At 38.5% G+C, this 23,501-nt stretch overlaps 2 protein-coding genes across 2 annotated transcripts; both read left to right on the top strand.

The window, feature by feature from the left end:
* Window positions 1-13,181: 13,181 nt before the first annotated feature.
* On the top strand, window positions 13,182-14,439 carry LOC106909401 (B-cell receptor CD22-like). The gene is made up of 3 exons (XM_088001585.1): window positions 13,182-13,287; window positions 13,471-13,848; window positions 14,104-14,439. Exons 1-3 carry the CDS (start codon window positions 13,182-13,184, stop codon window positions 14,409-14,411), a joined length of 792 nt encoding a protein of 263 aa, XP_087857711.1. The 3' UTR covers window positions 14,412-14,439.
* Window positions 14,440-19,799: 5,360 nt separating this feature from the next.
* Window positions 19,800-22,805, top strand: LOC106909400 (myelin-associated glycoprotein-like). The gene is made up of 7 exons (XM_088001586.1): window positions 19,800-19,878; window positions 20,040-20,423; window positions 21,148-21,447; window positions 21,522-21,779; window positions 21,898-21,925; window positions 22,241-22,313; window positions 22,395-22,805. The coding sequence occupies exons 1-7, from the start codon at window positions 19,815-19,817 to the stop codon at window positions 22,596-22,598; spliced, it is 1,311 nt and encodes a 436-aa protein (XP_087857712.1). The 5' UTR covers window positions 19,800-19,814; the 3' UTR covers window positions 22,599-22,805.
* The last annotated feature ends 696 nt before the right edge of the window (window positions 22,806-23,501 follow it).

The following is a 23,501-nucleotide window of genomic DNA, read 5'->3' on the forward strand; positions in this document are numbered from 1 at the left end:
TGTCTCTTACACCAGAATGCATCACTCTTTCGTGACATGACTGAACTAATAGTTCAGAATACTTGTGATTTGTCGGTAGTATCCAAGGGTGTTGTTCTCTGAAACTAAGATCTGAATTCTGCAGCCTTCCCCCAACACTTATTAGACCATTTTCATCTAAGAATGGTTTCAAATCTTTGATTTTAGAATCTACCTTCACATTTTTGTTTGACCTTAACTGCAATATTTCAGAACTGAAACAACTCTCTTGTGTTGACTTAATCCAGTACATTTCAGCTGCACCAAGTTCTTCTGTACTTATCTCTCCCTGAACCTTCAGATAAGATCTTGTGTTATTAACAAACCGCTTTACCCATGCAGTGATTCTTAACATGGTCTTAAGCTTGCTGTACCTTTCTAAGTTTAACAGAGGTTCAGTTTGCTCAGTGGCAGTGAACTGCACAACAGTCTCATACCCAGACCTCAGCTCTGCATTCACTTCATCCACTACATAGTCACTACAAATGTTCAGTTCCTTCTCATCCGTAGACAGTGAAGTGGGTCCCTTCCACCACAGCTGGCTCTTAATAAGGCTCCGAGCATGGTAACCCCGCGTAAGAAGGTCGGCAGGGTTCATTTTGCCAGCACAGTGGAACCAGAGTTCTGGATTTGTGAGCCCTTGTATTTCTGCCACTCTGTTGCTCACAAATGGTTTCCATCGACGTGATGAGCTGCGGATCCAGTGAAGCGTGATCATAGAGTCCGTCCACATGTTGAGCTGGTTTTTCTCCATGTTCAATGGCTTAAGGAGGCTGTGTCCTAATCTTGCTCCAATAAGTGCACCCATGAGCTCCAAGCGAGGTAATGTCATTTTCTTTAATGGTGCTACTCGTGACTTGGAGGCCACAAAACTGTTAATAGTCTCTTCTTGGTTGTTTTGTCCTTGAAGATATGCCACGGCACCGTAAGCCTTTTCACTTGCATCACAGTAGACATGCAACTTTACAGTGTGTGACTCTTTGTTAATCTCAGTGTGGTACCACCTGGGAATAGACACCAGGTGTAACAGTGGTAACTCCAGACACCATTGCTCCCACTTCTCTTCTAAGTCAGTAGGTAATGGTTCATCCCAACTCAGTCCCTTTTCCCACATCTCTTGGAACAGGCACTTTACTCGGACTGTAAAAGGAGTAAGAAATCCAATAGGGTCGAATATACGGGCTGATGTTCTTAGTACACTTCTTTTTGTATTTTCTCTGTCTTTCAAAATGTCCATTAACCCCTTTTGATCAAACACAAAATCATCGTGTTCCGGTCTCCAAACCAGTCCAAGTACTTTAAGCACATTTCCACTGGACTCTGTATCACCAGTGAGCTCTACTCCATTTTCTTTCCACATGGCTTTCAGATCAGGTGAGTTGGTAACCCATTTGCAGAGGTTCATGCTTGCCTGAGAGAGAATGTGCTTTGCTGCAGTTGTCATGTGAAGAGCATCCTGCACAGTAGGTGAGCTTGAAATAAAGTCATCTACATACATAGAGTCTCTGAGAGCCTGTACTGCCTTTGGCTGTTTTCTTTCAAATTGTTTGAGATGTTTTCTGATAGTGGCAGCAAGCAAGAATGGGCTGGGAGTTACTCCAAAAACAACTCTTTTCATCCTTAAGACACGCACCTCATTTTTCCAGTCCTTAGCTAAAGGTCTGTGCATCCACAAGAACCTGACAGCATCTCTGTCCTTTTCTGCTAGTGAGATTTGAAGAAAAGCCTTAGTTATATCAGCAGTAAATGCTATCTTGTGCAATCTGAACTTTATGAGCACATCTAGCAGGTTTGGGTTCAGGTTAGGTCCAGTGTACAGACAGTCGTTGAGGGATGGACTGTTTGCCTCATGTGAGGATGCATCAAATACCACTCTAAGTTTGGTTGTGGCCTTTTCTTCTCTTATTACAGCATGATGGGGCATATAATATTTCACAGTCTGTTGATTCATTTCTGGTTTTCCATCTGCAACCTCCTCACAGATACCATTTTGAAGATAGTCTTCTATTACATCGTTGTATCTGGCAAATAAATTTACATCAGTCTTCAGCTTTCTCGTTAGATTCTCAAAGCGTTTCTTCGCTACCCTGAAGTTGTCTGGAAGCTGGTCTTTGTCACATTGCCAGGGTAACTCAACTTGGTACCTTCCGTCTTCAAATGTTGTTGTTTGTTCAAAACGTTGCATAATTTCTGAGTCCTCTGGGCTTTCTGACTGTTTATTTACAATACCCAGGGACTCCACCTCCCAGAATGCATGCAACTGATTAGACAGCTGGGTGTCTTCGTTCAAACTAATGTGCATACACGTGGTGTCTGTAACACTGGAGGTAGTCACTGGTCCCTGTAAAGCCCATCCAAAGAGGGTTTCAACTGCCACTAATGAATCTGTAACCCTTTGGACCTTTCCAGTAACAGCCTGCCAGTAGTAATCTGCTCCAATTAACATCTGCAACTCTTGTTCATTAGCACCCTCTAGTGGAAAGTCTCCAAGCTGCAGTCCTCTTTTCTTAATCTCTGCTTGAATGGGCTCAGTTGGTACCTTTATTACAGCAGTGCACACCTCGGGGGTCTCTATAGCATCTATTTCGATTTTCCGTTCAGTGTTCCACACATTTTCAAGTTGAACTCTCACTATGTTGCGTTTTTCCACTACAGGACTGGTGGAACCAAAAACATGGAGGTTTAGTGTCTCTTGCCTCACAACTTGCAGTCCTAGGGCTCGGACAATGTCTCTGTGAACAAAACTACGCTGGCTACCTCCATCTAACAGACAGCGAGATATTTTTCTCTCCTTTGGTCCTACAGCCCATGCCTTAACCGTTTGGAGCAATACTGTGTTCTGAGTATTTGTCTTCACTTTGACTGAGCTGGTCAACGAAGACAACACAGCTTCTGCATTTCCACTATTACTTGTACTGTCGACTTCTGGTTTAGCTTCAGATTGTTCACAAACTGACAAGTGGTGTTTTCGATTGCACTGTCTGCACAAAATCTTCACTCTGCAGTATTTCGCAATATGTTTCGGGCCCAGGCAGACAAAACACCGTCCAAGTCTTTTCAGTTTCTCCCTGCGTGCACTTATTGTAAAACCAGGACAGTTCTCTGGTTTATGGTCATTACCGTCACAAAACACACAGGTTTGTGGCACGACGCTGGCTGTGTGCAAAGCAGTCGCTGATGGAATGCTCCACTTTCTAGGTTGATCACAGGCATAGGATGACTTACCCACATGCTTGTGTTGTGGGCTCGGGCTCTTCAATGTGTGGCCTGGTCTGGTCAGCAGAAGCGCCCGTTCTCTGCTTTGCACTTCATTTTGCAGAAACTGAATCAATTCTGGGACTTTCCATTCGTTAGTTGAGTTTTGTTGCCGTGTATAAGCAAGTGCTATGTCTTCTGGAATAAGCTGTAGCAACACTGGACATAGGAGACAGCCGTAAGTATCACTTTGCACTCCAAGAGACTCCAAGCTGCGTATCTGGATCTCACATTCATCATAAAGGTGCCTCAAAGCTGCAACATCAGATGATCTTCTCACAGGTGTCAAGTTCAGCAATTTAGACATATGAGCACTTATCACAATATCCTTCCTTCCAAAACGATTCTGGAGCAACTCTATTGCAGCATCATAGTTGACATCTGTCATTGTCAGTCCTGCAATAGTCCGAGCAGCTGCTCCACTTAGGTAAGATCTCAGGTAAGTGAACTTGTCTGTCTTACTTAGTCCATCATTTCTGTGAATGGCTGATTCATACTGTGACCAGAATTCCTGCCATTGGCTTATTTCTCCATCATACTTGATTATCGTTAGTTTGGGCAGTTTAACCGTCTGTTTGGATTGTGATGAAAATGAGCCGTTGTTCACGTCACTCACATGCGCTCTTAGGGTGTCTGTAGCGGTCTCCTGCAATCCAATAACGTTGGTGGTGCGAACCTTCCAAATGAGAATCCGGTCCGTGTAATCCTGTGAGTTCGTTATCTCAGTGTCCAAGTCTTCAATTGACGTTTCATCTTCTATGCTCTTGTCCAAATCCAATAAAATTTCCTCCTTAGAAGATAAAACTGCCAGGAACTCACGCAGTCTATCCATATCGGGACTCTCTTTGCCCACCTCATCTTCTAGTCGAGTTAACAGCTTCGTCGTCGCTGTTCGGATAGTCGACCGTTTCCTCTTTAACCGCTCCAGTCCTTCCGTCATGTTGGCTGCTAAACTGAGCCTTAGCTTCACTTCGTTCAGAAAAATCAAAAAAATTCTTATTCCCGGGTTTCGGCACCAAAATGTAGCGGAGTAAAGCTTCTTCTCAAACAAGACGGAGGCTCGTATTTCCTTTACTGAACCCTTTTGTTCAGTATTTATTGAAGAGGAAAAAAACGGCGTCAGCTGATAACGGACAACAGCAACAACAACTACTCGTAACCAAGCAATAAAATCAACAAAGCAAGATAGTGACTAAACAGTAACAGATCCTTAAGCATTCTTCAAAATAAAAGACTTCCTCTATTCAAATAAATCATGTCTTACACTGAAATATATTTCACTTCGCCTTTGTAATTGTATACAATCATATTCAATATAATAATAATAATCATCATGTAAATTATGCTTAACATATAATTGTAATCAGTCACTTATCATGCAAATATACTGAACAACATAAGTGTAAAAAAGTCACAACACGCCATCTTAAGTTTAATGTAGCTAAAACCACAATAGGCATGGGAATTTGAAAATGCTCTATATTTTTGTCATCTTGTACTTGATATATATTTGATTTGTCTCTTTTGCATCATTTCATTTGCTTTGGTCACATAGTATGTTCAAGAAGTATCAGTTACATCTGTTTTTTTTTTTTTTTTGCACATCAGGATACAAATAATAAAGAACATTCACATCTATTTGTGTTGAGGTTTGTTCGCTCTCAAAGAAAAAAAGGATTTGTTTGAAAAATGACTATATAGTTTTTGCATGGTAATTTTGCTGGAGCACCTTTGCAGCTTTGCAAACACACTGACACTTTTGTTGTTATATATTTATGTAACTCGAGGTCTTGATAAATATTCAAAGAGCACGTGCTTCTGTCGTAAGTTGGAAAAAGTACAGAAAATGTTTTGTTGCCCAGTTACACTCATCACGCTTCGGTTGCCACAAAACAACTTAACAACGTGCATGACGTAACTCCAGTGCAGTGTAAAGCTTTACCAGCAGTCTCACCTGCAAAGCAAAACACCTGCAGACATGAAGGCAGAATCTAACATAAAGGAGTTATATGAAGAAATTGTTATTCATTAAAATGAGTTGGAACACAGAAGATGTACTTTGATAACCTGTCTTTCTAGTCTTTAAGGGAAATGCACTTTGACCAAAAGGTGCGCCCTCTTCTGGCACTAATTGAAACTATGCTGCTACATCATATAATGGGGATAGGTAGCACTATATCTTACATGGGTTACGTACAGAAACAGTAAAATTAAACACTTTAAGCTCTTTGACTCACATCTTCTTATGCTGACACTTTTGTCTTCTAATATAAAATTCTTTTATCATGTAGGTCAGAAAAGTGTGTGAGCTGGTCGAGTTAGTCAGTCCGTATGGCTGCTTCATTCGCTCTACTTCACACACAACAAATAAAATTTGCTCATGCAATCAGGACATGCAGCTAAGTTGCAAAATGTCCTGCACACCACCACAGCTTCCACCTCTGGCTTTGAGGTCAGAGGCTTTTCACACAGGTTGAGAGTGTGAAAAGCTCTCAGCAAATGTTCCAACTATGTGTAGTTGGCACATATAAATATGCTCCAACTACCAAAGTCGACCTTATTAAATTCATGTCCTCTGGTGACAGTTAGAAACGCTAATCATTCAGAAGATGAAATCCAAAGTTGCAGCAAACGTCTTATTCTTCCTCTTTCAGTAACTAAGGAAGAATAAATAAGTGTTAGCACTTACGTACGTAGTTGTCACCAGCGGATACAAACCGTCCAGGCCCAAAAATGAAACTTTTCAGAAAATGAAATCAACACCTTGGTCCAGAAATGTGCAGCTCTAGGCACAGCCAAGATACTGCGCAGAACCCTCAAGCTCCCAGACCTCTGGTAGAGGACCCGAGCTCAGAGAAGAAGAGACCACCCGCGGTGGCTGAGATGGGGATTTTTTATATGTGCCATATGTACTGTGACATATATATATACTGCTCAAAAAAATAAAGGAAACATTTCACTTTAATTTTGTGTGTGGCTCCAAATCCAGGCCTCCATTGGTTAATAAATTTGATTTCCATTGATGATTTTTGTGTGATTTTGTTGTCAGCACATTCAACTTTGTACAGAACAAAGTATTCAATGAGAATATTTCATTCATTCAGATCTAGGATGTGTTATTTGAGTGTTCCCTTTATTTTTTTGAGCAGTGTATATATATATATATATATATATATATATATATATATATATATATATATATATATATACATACACACACACACACACACACACACACACACACGCACACACACACACACACACATATATAAAAGCCGTGACAAAAGCCGTGGCGTTTGTCACAAAAGCTCTGACATTATCACGCAAGCTGTGTGATATGTCATAGAAGTTTTGGCATATGCCACAAAAGGGCGTATGCATGACACGTGACATATATGTCACGTGTCACAGAAGCTGTGTCAAGTGACACAAAAGCCATCATAAGACGTGGCATTGGTACGTGTCACAAAAACCATGCATATGTCATAAAACCTGCGTCATATGTCACAAAAGCCGTGCCATCTGTCTCGAAAGCCAACGTATATGTCATGAAAGCAGTACACGTCACAAAAGCTGTCAGATGTCACAAAGCTGTGCTTATGTCACAAAAGCCACAGTATCTGTCACAAAAGCTGTGGCATCGACGCCACATCAGTTGCAGCTGTGTGTGTGAATATGTATGTCCATCCATTTTCTTTACACTCTTGTCCCTTAGTGGGGTCAGGAGGGGTGCTGTGCCTATCTCCAGCTAACGTTCCAGGCGAGAGATGGGGTACACCCTGAACAGGTCACCAGTCTGTCACAGGGCAACACAGAGACACACAACCATGCATACACACACTCACACCTAGGGCAATTTTGAAGAGGCCAGGGAGGAAGCTGGAGAAAGCCAGAGAAAACCCACACATGCACAGGGAGAACATGCAAACTCTATGCAGAAAGACCGGGGCCGGGAATCGAACCCAGAACCTTCTTGCTGCAAGGCAACAGCTCTACCAACTGTGCCACTGTGCAGCAAATATTTATGTATATATATTATGTTTTTTTTTCCAAAAATATTTATTTTTGTTATTTATAACCACACCACTGGAGATGATACTGCAGCTTTAATGAAATGTTATGTTTTACATAAGTTTTACTTTACAGAGTTGAGTAAACATGACATGGCATATTTTTACTTGCAGACAGTGAAACTAGGTGATGTGGATGCTTGAGGAGTGTCATCATCAAAATATGAAGTTTGGAAGGTTTTTTTCTTCAAACAGGTAAACCGGGGCACCCGGAGAAAACCTAAACAGTTAGAATTATCAAAAGGCAACAGACACAAAGGTCAAATAGGGTTTTATTCCTACCCATATTAGAACTTTTCATTAACTTACACTCATTTTAGCAATTACATTTTTTTGCGATTATGGCTAACTCACACATTTTTCCTCACCCTAACCACGCCTTTTACCGCCCCTCCATCCCTCACTCAGAAGAAGTAATTCCACCATTCCTTCCACCAGTCCTTCCACCATTCGTCTGAGTCGGAAGATGAAGAATGTGTGGAATCATCCGTTGATGCTTTGCAGTCGGACGTGTCCTCTGTTGTGGTTTCTGAACTATCAGTTGCAGAGTAGGAATCTGTAAACTTTGGTGACTCATCCTCCGACTCGTGCTTTACAAATGCTCTTTGTTCAGATGCCTTCCTTAGCATGTTGAGGTCTGGAAGACTCATTTTCTGTCTGGAATTGTCTAATGACTCGTCTGTTGAGTCGCTGTCCTCATACTCGGTGTCACTTGAAGACTCAGAAAACCGCTCCGGTTCCTTTTGTTTAGAAGCCTCTCCTGTTAACTTCCAGGCCAGAGGACTGAAAGGACAGGAAGGAGGAGCTTCTGGTTTCACAGCTTCAGAATAAGGTTTAGAGTCCCCCAGAAATCTCTCAAATTGTGGTTGGAAGGATTTATATTCCTCCTCGAGAGCATTGATTTTAGACCTGAAAAAATGTAAGCGTTTGGCAAATATGTCTTTCTTACTTTTGTCTTGTGAAACCAAGGAAAACATCGATTCGCTCCCAACTATTGGGTTTCCTGTCAAATCCTCAAACTTCTTCAGGTGAGCATGGTGAATTTGCTTAAGATGACTGACGTTCTTGTCCACGTCTTGGTAAGTGGTCTCCCACCTAGTTTGATCCGAAAGTCTGTCTGTCAAGATCTGAATCACATTGTCTAACTCATCGTTGAGGTGGATGAGCCTTCGCTCCTCATCTACTGCGCAGTGAAACTGATATTTCAACATTGGCACATTAATCGCTTGCTGTCTCAAAGTTTTGATCATTTCCTCGAGTTTATGATTCTTGTTGGCTGCTGCCTTCACACGTTTCCCTTCTGCCACAACTTTTCTCTTCACATTGGTCACTTTGAATACTCTTAATTTTTTCCTTAGCTCTCTAAAGTAGCTGTCTTGAATTGCCATAATCTCCTTGCTTTCCACTTCTTTCTCTGTGTACTCATCAAACAGTTTAGTTTGATGTACAAGATGTTTTGACAAGGTGCTAATATTTTTCTTTAACACTTTGTGAAGACAATTCAGCCTTTCATGCTGTTGTTGGGCCGCCTTAATCATTGATTTCATCACGGGTTCCTCGACGAGGTCTTCGCTCATGTCTTTCAGTACTTCAAAAAGAGAATCTCTCCTTTTGCACAAACTATCCAGTTTTTCTTGCTCATCGGCCCAGATGTCAGATTGTGAATTCAGCATAAAGAGTCGTTTTTCGGATTCTTCGAAAAACGCCTTCTCCACTTTCTCCAGCATATGCCGATTTCGAAAACGGTTCCTGCGGTCGGTGGCGTTCTCAAGATCCGCGTTGACCTTCAGGAGCTTCTGGAGCGCCCTGTTGTTCTTTCTGCGCACTTTTTCAGCATCAAAAATGACAGCTATTGGTTTCTGCCTCTCCGTTTTGCACATTTTGAGTTTTCCCGTTCGGCTTTAAAGCCAAAAATGTCAGAGTCAAACAAACTGTAGATCTGGGGAGCTTTGTGTTCACAAGCGAAATGGAGAGAATTCTGTCGACTCACAGACAAAAGATGTAGCATCAAAGGGCGTCAGTTGGTGACATCATAAGGATGTGTGTGTGTGTGTGTGTGTGTGTGTGACGTAATCGTGTGATGTCATACCTTCCCAGCTTGGTTCTTTTCTCAATCACTGTTTGAGTCACCTAAAATGTCCTGAAAGCTGCATTGTCTCACTGACTGAAGCGTTTTTGGATCTAAGTGTCTTAAGTTTACTTAGCAGTGTGACGCAACAGAAATGCAACATCTTCAGTCTTCTGCAGAAATGTTTGCGAAAGTGATTTAAATTAAGATTTTCGTTGAACAGACTGAGAAAATCAAATAAAAACATGAAACGTGATGGACAGTTTCATGGCAGAGAGCGGCCTGTGCAAATTTAAAGTTACATATCGAACATTATAAATAACATACACAATGTGTGATTTAACCCTGTTGTATATTCTAGTGAGCCGATCCAAGAGAACAGGCTCACTAGAAAGAGCCAAAATTCCAAACACTAGTGTATACTGCAACTTTGATGATCTGTAGGTTTCTATTTAAACAGTGCAAAACCCAGTTACTAATTTATACTTCCTTTCACTTAAGTATTTTTAGTTTATTTTTTATTGGACTTAGCACTTTGGAATTTTAATGAACTATAACTCCATGGCAACTATAAAACTTTGGATTTAGTTGGTATATAGTTTAAAGAGCTAAAGTTGGACCCCTCATGTTGCACTGAGGCTCTTAGTGCCTAAAAACAAATAATTGCTATAGAGAGGTGCTATTGAATGTGAAAGGATGATAATGAACAGACCTCTGAAAAATTTGCCTCCCTCACTTCTGACATGATGGTTACGCCCCTGGTTGGTTGGTTGGTTGGTTCAACAATAATTGAATACAGTTTTTGAAAACAGCATCTTATGAAAATACAATACATCCACCTACTTTAATTCTGCACCTAAAACTGAACTAATGTATCAAAAAACTAAAACTAACAGAAATGGAACTGAACCTCAGCAATATTTAAGTCACAGAAACTAATAAAAACTAGCAACTCCTCTCTAATAACTAATTAAAACTAACTGGATCATACAGACAAAAAGTCACAACAAAATAAAACTGAACTATCATGAAAAATCCTGCCATGGACTGGCGACCTGTCCAGGGTTGACCCCGCTTCTCGCCTGAAACGTTAGCTGGAGATACCAGCACCTCTCCCAACCCCACTAGGGACAAGGGTGTACAGAAAATGGATGGATATAATGAAAAACCCAAAACTATTATAACCATGTGTTACAGCCATGGAGTTATAGTTCATTAAAATTTGAAAAGGCTAAGTCCAATTATGAATAAGCTAAAAATACTTATGTGAAAGGAAGCACAAATGAGTAACCGGGTTTTACACTGTTTAAAGAGCCTCAGTGTAGCATGAGGGAACCAACTTTAGCTCTTTAAACTATATACCAGCTAAATCCAAAGTTTTAGCTGCCAAACTCTGAATGGGTGGACAAAATTACCCTCAAAATCTAAAGGGTTAGCAGCAGATCATTAAGTGCCAGATGGCAACACTGGACATGAAACGTTCAGTAAAACACCATTCCTATGTACAAGTTATTATAGCAACCAAAAAGGAATGAAAGTGACAGGTAACTGGGTAATAAGAAACCTCATGATTTAATGGCTCAAGTGACTAGAGAGAGAAAAGTCTCGATAAGCAGAAGATGGATTGGATGGATGGATGGATGGATGGATGGATGACATGGACCATGGGAAGTGGCACAACACTAAAAACATTGACTTTTTAGTCAAATGTGACAGCACAAATGTACAAAATTAATCAAAAATAAATAAAAATTGAATGACATATAACTGTTGCCTTCTTGAACACAATGTCTGAAAATAAAATAATAAAAAAAACATGTACAAATATAAACTCCATATTGCGTTCTCTACTCTCACTCTGAAATATTTCAGAGTGGGTGAGTGTAATTCTGTAATATCTGTAAAAACCCACCTGGTTTCTCTGTGGAGCAAATATCTTTTTCTCAGCTAATTCTAATCTCTCTTTACCTGAGGAAACCCACATCACCGCCCTACTGCTGGCCTCTGGTCTAATGTCTCCTCCCTGACTTTGCTCTTTATATTGTGACTATAAAGATTACTTTTAAATATGTAGAACGCAACCGTGAGTACAAGTTCTGTATGGAAATGAATGAGTTTGTTCCTGGTGTTAGCTAACTGGTAGTGGATGTAAAACAGGTAACAACATCATCTTGCTTGCTAGCTTAACTTGATATACTGGAGTGGAGTAGTCATTCAGCTAACATGCAACAAAAAAAGTAAATAAAGTAAAACGTCAATGACATTCGATGTAAACTGAAGTAAAGTAATAGCTATTTATAAAGGCTCAACTCAGAACCGAAGTCAGTGTGTTTTAGGGAAGTGAGATGATGTAGATGGAGACTAGAAAAAAAACAAGCAAAAAAAAAGCAAGAAAAAACTTACAGTAAAAATAAGCTACTGCTCAGTTGGTTCTGCAGTTTCCTCATACCGATGGCTTGTTTGTTGAACTTGTCTCTGTTTTGCTGGACATTTGGTAAGTTAATCTTTGTTTTTAAATTTAAGAATAGTAAGGCTTTCAGATATCATATTTTGTAATTTTGGGGTTTTATGAACATATTAATTTCAACTTGTAACCATTTTTTTCCTAGATGACACTTTGGGGTTTGATTGGGTGAATTGGCAGAGAAGGAAAAAAAAAATCTTTAAATGACTTGAATCTAAAAGCCAGCAGCAGATGGTCTAAAGTAGCGGTTCTCAACGTGGGCGGTACCGCCCCCCGGGGGGCGTTCAGAGGGCGGCAGGGGGCGCTGGCGGAAGTTTTTACAAAAGGGGGGCGCTGGGATGCCTTTGGGGGGCGTTTGGTCGAAGGTAAAATGCACAACAATACCAGTTTAGACTTTGAGCAACTTGCTAAAACTGTATTGTGTAACATTAAAACATGCTTGGCTGCAACGGTATCAATGGCAGCTCTCCTTCTATTCAGTGTTTGTTAGCTTCTGTTAGCTTCTTGGCGCAGCTCCGGTCTCCTGCTACTGGTAGCTTCACCGACCGCATCAGTTCAGCATTACACCAGCTGATGACGTTGCTGTGATTCACTTTGTCTGGTATTTTTGTACATATGTTTTGGTAGTTCTGTGATCATGTCAAAGCAGCAACTTATATTAAAAAGTGTTTTATTTCCGTTTGAAGGCTGCCCGCTTCCATGGAAGGACAACAGAAAATCGCTATAAACATGTAATTACTAAAATCACGATACCCTCACTTTGTATCCCTATGAAAAATGAACCCATTTAAATAAAGAAATCCCTCCATGGTGATACCACGATAGTGAGCGTTCATTTTATAGCGTTAACACTGGTGCTATAACCCTGCCAGCATGCCTAGGTGGGCCCCATGTGGGGAAAAGGAGGGCAGACTATATGGGTCCCATATGGGTTTGTCCGCGGGTTCCACGATGGCCCCACATGGGTTTGCTCATGTAGGGCCAGAGCCCACATGGGCCCTGCATGGGCCCTATATGGTGGTGGCCCACATGGGTTTGTCCATTTAGGGCCCATGTAGCGCCCATGTGGGCTGTGGCCCTACATGGGCAAACCCATATGGGACCCATATATCAGCCCTCCTTTCCCCCACATGGGTCCCACCTAGGCATGCTGGCTGGGATAAGTGGTCCGGTATGAAACGGGAGTGACAGAACAACGGTACCACAGCACTTTTAAATTTCAATAATCAGAATACCGAAATTGTTTCCGTTGTTTTAAAAGGTTTATGCCAGTCTGCCTTAATGATAAAAAATTAAAGTTTTTATCATGTTTCCATTGAAGATTTTGAAGGACGACAATCAGAGTCTGATGGCGGCTCTGTGTGAGAACATGCTGATAGTCAGTATGTTACTGAGTGTCTTCTTCAATCCAGGTGAGATGTTTGTTCACTTCCTTTCATTTGGAGACATTATGAATCATTTCTAGTCTGAATTATTCTGATGTAGTTGAAAGTTTCCATATGTAACATGATGCAGCTGAATCATGAGGATCATGAAGTTTTTTATTCAGACAAATTTTGCTCCACATTATTTTAGTCATTTTTCTGTTTTTACAGGTGATTTGACTGATTGTCCCAATAAAGTCATTATTGCTAACATACCTGGAGAGATTGAAGCTCTTAGTGGATCTTGTTTGCAAATCCCATGTAAATTCAAATCAACACATGATAAATATGACATCACTAAACCCAAGTATGGAGTTTGGTTGAAAAATAAGTCAAATGTCAATAACAATCCAGAGGCTGGAATTTTCAACAGCAGTGGATCAGTTAACAAAAATTCACTGAAAATGATTGGAAACCTCAGAGAGGAAGACTGCACCACTGTGTTTCCTGATTTAAAGACGAGTCATACTGACGGTTACTTCCTACGAATTGAGAGCTGGCCGTTCAGATCAACAGATGCTTGTAATCCTCTTCACATAACAGTTAAGGGTAAGAAGAAATATTACTTTTGATACCGTATTATTCATTATATATTTTATAGTATCTTTATAGTCTCTGATTTTTTTCATATGAATTATTAAAACATAGTTTCAATGTGAATATCCAAACTATGGAACAATAAATTATTTGGGATTGGGATAAAATATATGGAAAAATGTCTGGAATTAAATGAAGCAGCTTAAATTTTAGAAACAGTTTATTATCTGGAGTATTTATCTGAAGATGTTTGATGTAAAACCGCAGATTCTCCTTGGAGTCCCAGCATTAATGTTCCCTCTGACCTGAAGGAGCATCAGTCTGTCACTGTAACCTGCTCAGCTTTCACTCCCTGTCCACACTCACCTCCTCAACTCACCTGGAATCTCCAACAAGACTCTCTCAGACAAACAGAGGAAAACACAGATGGAACCTATACAACTAAAATCCAGGAGACCATCACTCTGTCAGACACACATGATGGATACAACATCAGATGCTCTGCCAGATATCCTGTGATTGGAGGAAACAAGACAGCAGAGACAGAAGTGACTCTCAGTGTTTCATGTAAGTGATCCTGTCAGCAGGTCATGGTTCAGCTGTTTGTGATCCATAAAGTTCATGTGTCTCATTTTCCTCAGATGCTCCTAGAAACACCTCAGCATCCATCAGTCCATCAGCTTTGATGTCAGCAGGTAGCTGGGTGGAGCTGAGCTGCTCCAGCAGAGCCAAACCTCCACCCAGATTCACCTGGTTCAGGATCAGCGAACATGGAGCCACTAATGTGTCTATGGAGAAAGTTTACAGCTTCAATGCTACTAAGGAAGAAAAGTGTTACTGTGTGGCTACAAATAATCTGGGGAACCAAAGATCACAACTGATCTCCATCAGCATGAACATCAGTCATGAACAGAAAGAGAAAGGTTAATATTTAACTTAATTAAATCCATTCTGTTTAAAAATCTAATTCTTATAATAACAGGTTTGAATATTTACTTATTGTGTTTTCTCAACATCCAACAGCTGCAGTTCTTTACTGGCTGCCCATTGTAGCTGGAGGTATTTGTTTCATTTGTCTCATGGCTCTTGTTGTTTGGTGAGTATCAATAGATAAAAAGCATCTAAGGTGTTTAACAACACTGGCATTTCACCTTCATCTGATTATAAAGTAAGAAAGTGACAACATTCGAGCTTGTGTGTTTTCTCCTAAAGTTTAATTGTGTACAGGTGAAAACTGGCATCTTCAAATCAATCCAATGTCTCTCCAGCTTCCTGAGTCCTTTTTTGTTTTCTTTACGTTTCATATCAGCTTTCACTCTTTATCTCAGTTTTAATTTTTCTGTTGTCTGATAAATCGCACCAGAATCATTCTAACATCTCTAATGTCCTCCAGGTTGTTCAAGTTCAGACATTCAACTCCTCAACAGACTAAGGTGAACAAAAAATGAACTTCTTTGTTTGGTACAATCAACACCATCAAGATAAAACCTAAATATATATATATACTTTCTACAGATGGAAAGAAATGAGGCTCCTGCTGTTTCAATGACAGCTGAAAAGACAGAGGAAGAACTTTATTATGGAGAGCTGAACTTCCTCCCAGCTTCCTACTTCCTCCCAGCTTCCTCCACCTCCGATCAGGATGGAGAGCAGCAGGAGACGCTGTACGCAGAGGTCAAAGTGTCTGCTGACGGTCTGGAGGGTCTCTATGCTGAAGTGAACCAAAAAAGAAGATAATTTTGTTCTGAGTTTTATTTTTTTCCAGAAAAAGTTGGGAACGTAGCATTTATAATCTTATCAGTGATTGTAGATTTATCCAATACGTCTCTGTTATACACAAAAACTGAGGGTTCATTCAGTGGAAACACAGAGAAGGTTTAATCTAAAATCTCTGCTTTACTTTGAATAACGTTTAAATAATGTTAATAACATGTTTGTAATTATACAATGTTGCTAACTGTCTGCCTTTGTTTTGTTTTGATGAAAGAAAATTTAAATTTGTTATTGTTCTTGTTTGCTGTTAATTTGACGAAAAATGGATAAACATAAAGGATGTTTTATTTTCAAGAAAATAAAAGAAAATTAATATTTAAAGTTTCCAATCTGGCATGAAAATATGTCAGTCAAATTATTACCTATGGTTAGCTTAGCAGCAAGTAATATTGCTAACATTTTGATTCGACGGAAACATGTTTAAATGTCCTGAAGAATCAATTTTCTGATGAAAATTTTAATTTTTTTAGTTTTTTTGTTTTGTTTTTGTTTTTCATTTTCATATCTACATTTAAAATAAAGACATTTCACTAAACAGTCCACCATCTCCTTGTATCTGATCTCAAAAATCTGAATGTTTTGTCAGAGCTCTCTATATATATATATATATAAAAAACATATTTAACTCTGTTTCCATATATGGAAGAAGATTAGGGCCACTGGGGGAAAAAATAAAACAGTTCTGACTTTAATTTTAACCCTTTTTTCTGACTATTCCCTCTGACCAAATGAGGAGAAGCAGCATTCAGTTTCTATGCGCCACGGATTTGGAACAAACTTCCAGAAAACTGTAAAACAGCTGAAACACTGGGTGCCTTTAAATCTCAACTTAAAACCCACCTGTTTACAGTTGCTTATGGCAATTGATGCCTTCAATGTATTTGCGAGTGACTGGGGGTCATTGCGCGTATATAAAACCCTGTAATTTCTAGACTCTAACAGGTAACCAACTAATGCACAAAATCCGCATAGGACAGCAAAAGTCCTAGCGCAAAATTTTCGCGAAACAGGCGGACAGAGCCTGGTGCTGCAAGGCTGGAGGCCTTGTCCTGTTAGGCTGCGGGGCCTGGCTAATACCCATGTTAAGAAATGGAAGATCTGAGTAGATCATATAACTTGAATGGACAGGAAATCCAACAGAATGATTTTATCTTTTCTTTTTATCTTTTTATTACTTTCTTTTTATTTTTCTCTCACTGTTTAAAATTATGTAAAGCACTTTGAAATGCCTTGCTGCTGAAATGTGCTATACAAATAAAATTTGATTGATTGATTGATTGACCTGAAGGAGCATCAGTCTGTCACTGTAACCTGCTCAGCTTTCACTCCCTGTCCACACTCACCTCCTGAACTCACCTGGACTCTCCAACAAGACTCTCTCAGACAAACAGAGAAAAACACAGATGGAACCTTAACAACTAAAATCCAGGAGACCATCACTCTATCAGACACACATGATGGATACAACATCACATGTTCTGCCAGATATCCTGTGATTGGAGGAAACAAGACAGCAGAGACAGAAGTGACTCTCAGTGTTTCATGTAAGTGATCCTGTCAGCAGGTCATGGTTCAGCTGTTTGTGATCAATAAAGTCCATGTGTCTCATTTTCCTCAGATGCTCAGTTTGCATGACAGTGATTTGCTTGAGATATATTTAAAAACAATTGTGATAATATCAGTTATTTTTTATGAGTTATTTTTAATCTTCTGTAACAGTCTCTGTGACGTTCATTACCTGTAAAATGTATCATATGTTCATATCTTCTTCACCTGAGCTTTATTCAACAGACTGAATATCTTATTAGTAAATAAAATATTGTAATATTAGAACAAAAATAATATACTTTATTGTCACATTGTGGGGAAATTCAGTTGTCGCAACAGCAAGTTTATGGTGAGCAGGAACAAGCACATCTAAGCAAAGTACAAAACAGTATTATACAAGGTACTACATAGTAAGAATAAATTTAGAACATAAGGTAAGTAATGCTGTGCAGTAATTACAAAAACAGTATAATCAAATTAAACATGATGTGCAAATGAGTTGGTTAATTTAGTGAAGAAAAATGTAAAATATGTGGTTAAAAAACAACAACAACATATTATTTAGAAGTGTTGAGAAACTGTGAAAACAGGAATGTGCAAATGACAGTAAAGTTTTAAACACTTATTGAGTTTGTTGGGCTCAGTGGTTATGAAGTATTACAGCTGCTGGGAGGAAGAGCTACTGTAATATTTCGTGTGGCCGCCAGGGGGCGACATGGGAGCCGCAAGAAGTTGGAGGGAAGATGGGTAAAAAAAAGAACCAAATATATTTTAAAATAATAAGTTTTGAACATTTTTGTAAAATAGATTTTTTTATTCATTAAGAAAAAATAAGGTAAAATAACTTATTGAAATGTTATTTGCTATGATCATCTTTCTGATTGGCTGCCAGTCAAATTTATCAAACTAGCTCCTTAAGCTAGTGCAACAAACAGGAAATAAAAAAGTTTCTGTTCACAAATATACCAAAGAAAGTGACCAGCAACACTGCTGCAAAAATAACAGTGTTATCTGGAGTTACAAAGCAGATTCTCCTGCCAAAAACCAATCCTGTTTGAGGGCCATGTCATTGAAAAGCCATGTGCTTTTCAACATTACATCCAGTTATGGTTTTGTATTGTTGAAGAAGATTTTAGGTTATAATATATCTTAAGAAAATCTCTGGCTCGATCTTCTTCTCACGGATCCCAGGTTTTCCCGGCGGACCGCAGTGAAGCCACACAGAAAACCACAATGAGTGACATCACAGAATTACAGAGTTTAATCCAATAGAAGACAACATATGAAATTACAACAGAAACTGCTGAACGACAGAGACATACATTCACTCACCTGAGACGAATGAAAAAGAAGAAGAAAGGAAGAAAGAAAAGCAAAGATGTGCAAAGACGTCTTTGGAGAACTGCAAGAGCAAATCTGATTTGTTACTCCTGTGTACAAAGTTTTATAGTAAAGGCGTATTCTTGTCTTTAATTTATTCAAATAAGGCATACCTTTCCTCATCCAACCAGGAGCTGTCTCGGACCCTCTTTAAAAGTTAGAAACTCCCTGCAAGTCACGATCTAAGGCCATTTGTCCCCTTTTATCTAAATAAAGTGGAAGCAGAGACTCTCCTGAACTCCTGCTGTTTTATGGCTTTTCATGGATCTGTGTGAAAAGCTGGAACTTCTCCTGATTGTTTTCCCACACAGACAAATGGCAGATCAAAAGATCTTAGCAAACCATCTGCTTTAACTACAGGTAGCATAAAGGTCAATAGGGCAGAATAAGTTACTGATTCATGTTAAGTTTTAAAACTAGCATATTTTAAATTCATTTTCTTAACAGTATGAAGTATGACTTAAAAGACATGATTCCCTCTGATTAGCAGTTTCACGGTTGCAAATATTTACAGAAAGCGTTTCTTCTTTGTTTCTTCCCCCTCTTCACTGCTCTGATTGCGTCACAGAATTCAGGTGAAGATCAGATAATGTTGGTTTTTCAGGCATAAAAAAGAGGAAGTTTGTCTGGTTCTGAAAGATGCTGAGAAAAGATAAACTTATGCATCAGCAAAAGAAAGCTGGAAAACTACATAATTGACCTGGATTGAATAATGTGCTACATTTAGAAGTGAGAAGATTAGATCTAAAATTTTATTTGATTATTGTCAGTCAAATGTTAAACATTATGTTAATACGATGACAGCAGAATGTTGCCAACATCGACTTCCTCTTCCTCAGAGCTGATCTTTAAACATCAACTCTGGTTTTCTGTGTCATTCTCTGTGAAGAAACCGGAGGTGCTGCTGATCAACAAAAATTAATTATTTAACATAAAATCAAAGCATTTCTGTTTTAACTGCAGAACATTTGGCAAGCTAATGTTTGTGAGTTTTATTTTGTGTTTTCTATATTTTGTCATATTTACAGTTTTCATGATTTCTAAAGTACTTTGTACAGTGAATCATTCTCAGCTTCAAGATAAAAAATCAACTTTTATTTGAGTTTTATGTTTTAAGTGTTTAGTTTATAATAACCCAAAACTACTCTAGTTAAAGATGGTGACTTTCTTTCATAATATAAATGCGACAATATAGTTTTAAATTAAGTCACCAAAGTAAAGCAGCTGTTTTCATCATGTTTCCATTGAAGATCACGAAGGACGACAATCAGAGACTGATGGCGGCTCTGTGTGAGAACATGCTGATAGTCAGTATGTTACTGAGTGTCTTCTTCAATCCAGGTGAGATGTTTGTTCTCTTCCTTTCATTCACTTGAATCATAGTCTGAAATATTTGATCCACATGTAACCTGCTGCAGCTGAACTGGAGTTTGTGGATCATGAAGTTTCTCTGCAGACAGATTTGACTCCACATGATATTCATCATTTGTCTGTTTCTACAGATGTTTTTGCTGAATACTGTCATGACATACAACCAGCCCTCTTCATCACTGCACCAAAGGAGATTGAAGCTCTGAGTGGATCTTGTCTGGAAATCCCATGTAGTTTTAAAACAACAGATCAGTTTGACGACGGCATAAATATCATTGGAGTCTGGATGAAAAATAATTTAGCTTTTAGCAGTGATTCAAATGTAGTTATTTTCAAAAGCAGTAGGTCAGTAAACAAATATCCACTGAATATCACTGGAAACCTGAGAGAGAAAAACTGCACCACTCTGTTTACTGATTTAAATACAAGTTATACAGACAAATACTTCTTCAGGATTGAGAACGGACCGTTCAGAACAACAGCTTGTGCTGACCCACTTCAAATAAATGTTAAAGGTAAGAGATGTTTTACTTTGTAAGTTTGTGACATTTATATTTATGTTTGTAATTAAATTATCTCTGGTTTAAAAGAAAACACTAAAGTTAATAATTTACTGTGGAATTAAAAAATCAACCTGCCAAATTTCAACAGTTTGATTTGAGTCCAGAAATGTTTTGATGATTTAAATTATTTTTCTTTATCATCTTCTGCTATTCATCATAATGTAGCTGTGGAGAATCACATCAAAACTCTCAGTAAGGAAAATAATGTTGAATGAAAAATCTGTAATAGGCAGGATGTTGTCAAGTTTAGATGTTTTTAGAAAAATAAATAACATTTTAATAGATCTACAGTAAGTTAGTGTAAAATTAAAATATATCCTGCTTTATTATGGACAGAATCAATTAATGTGTTTTATTACCAATGTCAGGAAAGATGCATCATAAATAAAGGTTGACTTATTTAGTAATAATCCTCTGTTAAGTAAAATTGTTTTAAAGTTAAAACTTTTTTTCTTAATCATCTTAACTCTTACTGCAGTTCTGTAAATATGTAAATATGCTGCACAAACAATAATGATTAGGAAATCCAATACATGCAGTCAAACTACATTTTTAAATGGTGGATATAGAATTAGTATAGCATTGTATAGCGATACTTGTATTAATTTATTTTATACACAATAATCAGTAAATCGATATTTATTATTTTAAATGTGCATCTGATGTGAAACCCCAGATTCTCCTCAGAGTCCCAGCATTAATGTTCCCTCTGACCTGAAGGAGCATCAGTCTGTCACTGTAACCTGCTCAGCTTTCACTCCCTGTCCACACTCACCTCCTCAACTCACCTGGAATCTCCAACAAGACTCTCTCAGACAAACAGAGAAAAACACAGATGGAACCTTTACAACTAAAATCCAGGAGAACATCACTCTGTCAGACACACATGATGGATACAACATCAGCTGTTCTGCCAGATATCCTGTGATTGGAGGAAACAAGACAGCAGAGACAGAAGTGACTCTCAGTGTTTCATGTAAGTGATCCTGTCAGCAGGTCATGGTTCAGCTGTTTGTGATCAATAAAGTTCATGTGTCTCATTTTCCTCAGATGCTCCTAGAAACACCTCAGCATCCATCAGTCCATCAGGTTTGGTGTCAGCAGGTAGCTGGGTGGAGCTGAGCTGCTCCAGCAGAGCCAAACCTCCACCCAGATTCACCTGGTTCTGGATCAGCACAGAGGGAACATTTAATGTGTCTGTGGAGCAGGTTTACAGGTTCAATGTTACTCAGAGAGGAAAGTTTTACTGTGTGGCTACAAATCATCTGGGGAATCAGACTTCATCATTTATTCTCGTGAATATAATCAGTGAAAAGAGAGGTTAATATTTAACTTCATTAAATCCATCATGTTTAAATATATTATTCTTATAATTACAGGTTTGAATATTTACTTATTGTGTTTTCCCAACATCCAACAACTGCAGTTCTTCGCTGGCTGTCCATTGTAGTCGGATGTATTTGTTTCATCTGTCTCATGGCTGTTGTTGCTTTGTGAGTATAAAAAATTAAAAAGCATCTAAGGTGTTTAAAAACATGGCATTTCACCTGGATTTGATCATAAAAAAGTGAGAACATTCGAGCTTGTGTGTTTTCTCCTAACGTTTAATTGTGTACAGGTGAAAACTGGCATCTTCAAATCAATCCAATGTCTCTCCAGCTTCCTGAGTCCTTTTTTGTTTTCTTGATGTTTTGCCTCTTATCTATGTTTCATATCAGCTTTCATTCTTTATCTCAGTCTGAATTTTTCTGTTGTCTCATAAATCGCACCAGAATCATTCTGACATCTCTAATGTCCTCCAGGTTGTTCAAGTTCAGACATTCAACTCCTCAACAGACTAAGGTGAACAAAAAATGAACTTCTTTGCTTGGAGGTATCAAGACCATGAAGAAAAAAACTAAAACATCTATATATTTTCTACAGAATGAAAGAAATGAGGCTCCTGCTGTTCCAATGACAGCTGAAAAGACAGAGGAAGAACTTTATTATGGAGAGCTGAACTTCCTCCCAGCTTCCTCCGCCTCCCATCAGGATGGAGAGCAGCAGGAGACGCTGTACGCAGAGGTCAAAGTGTCTGCTGATGGTCTGGAGGGTTTCTATGCTGAGGTGAACAACAAGAGAAGATAATTTTGTTCTGAGTTTTATTTTTTTTCCAGAAATAGTTGTGAAACGCAGCATTTATGATCTTAACATCAATGACTGTAGATTCATCCAATACGTCTCTGTTATACACAAAAACTGAGGGTTCATTCAGTGGAAACACAGAGAAAGTTTAATCTAAAATCTCTGCTTTACTTTGAATAATGTTTAAATAATGTTAATAACATGTTTGTAATTATAACTGCTAACTGTCTGCCTTTGTTTTGTTTTGATGAAAGAAAGTTTGAATTTGTTATTTGTCTTGATTGCTGTTAATTTGACAAAAATGGATACATATACAGGGTGTTTTATTTTCAAGAAAATAAAAGAAAATTAATACTTAAAGTTTCCAATCTGGCATGAAAATATGTCAGTCAAATTATTGGTTAGCCTAGCAGCAAGTAATATTGCTAACATTTTGATTCAAAGGAAACATGTTGAAATGTCCTGAAGAATCAATCTTCTGATAAAGTTTGTAATTTGTTTTAATCTTTTTTTTATTTTGTCTGTCTTTTCATTTTCATCTAAATTTAAAATAAACACATTTCACCAAACAGTCCATCATCTCCTTGTATCTGAACTCAAAGAGCTCTAACTATAGATATTTAAAAAAACATATTTAACTCTGTTTCCATGTCTGAAAGGTTGGACAAATGTTGATTTATTCTTCTTCAGCAACAGCCTCTGAGTTGATAACTATATTGCGCCATCTTTAGGCAAGCAGATGATGGTGCACATTTTAAGCTTTGTGTGTTTTTGAGTTTTAAGCATTCTAAATAAGAAAAGTTAAATTTTTTTGTAATTCAAATTTGATGTGTATTTTTTCACATAACTGTCCTTTAACATCCAAATTGCTGTGATTATCAAATGGCACAGAAAGGAAACTTTTAT

The sequence above is a fragment of the Poecilia mexicana genome, unplaced genomic scaffold (assembly GCF_051168715.1).
Source record: "Poecilia mexicana isolate PSO_F unplaced genomic scaffold, ASM5116871v1 scaffold_20, whole genome shotgun sequence".
Classification (NCBI taxonomy): domain Eukaryota; kingdom Metazoa; phylum Chordata; class Actinopteri; order Cyprinodontiformes; family Poeciliidae; genus Poecilia; species Poecilia mexicana.

Bases quoted from the DNA above. Each gene is read 5' to 3' on its own strand.
- LOC106909401 (XM_088001585.1), top strand. From the start codon at position 13,182: ATGTTTCCATTGAAGATTTTGAAGGACGACAATCAGAGTCTGATGGCG. The intron at 13,288-13,470 runs GTGAGATGTTTG...CTGTTTTTACAG, and splicing joins GAGTGTCTTCTTCAATCCAG to GTGATTTGACTGATTGTCCC. The intron at 13,849-14,103 runs GTAAGAAGAAAT...GTAAAACCGCAG, and splicing joins TCTTCACATAACAGTTAAGG to ATTCTCCTTGGAGTCCCAGC.
- LOC106909400 (XM_088001586.1), top strand. From the start codon at position 19,815: ATGGCGGCTCTGTGTGAGAACATGCTGATAGTCAGTATGTTACTGAGT. The intron at 20,424-21,147 runs GTAAGAGATGTT...GTGAAACCCCAG, and splicing joins ACTTCAAATAAATGTTAAAG to ATTCTCCTCAGAGTCCCAGC. The intron at 21,926-22,240 runs ATGTATTTGTTT...CATAAATCGCAC, and splicing joins TGGCTGTCCATTGTAGTCGG to CAGAATCATTCTGACATCTC.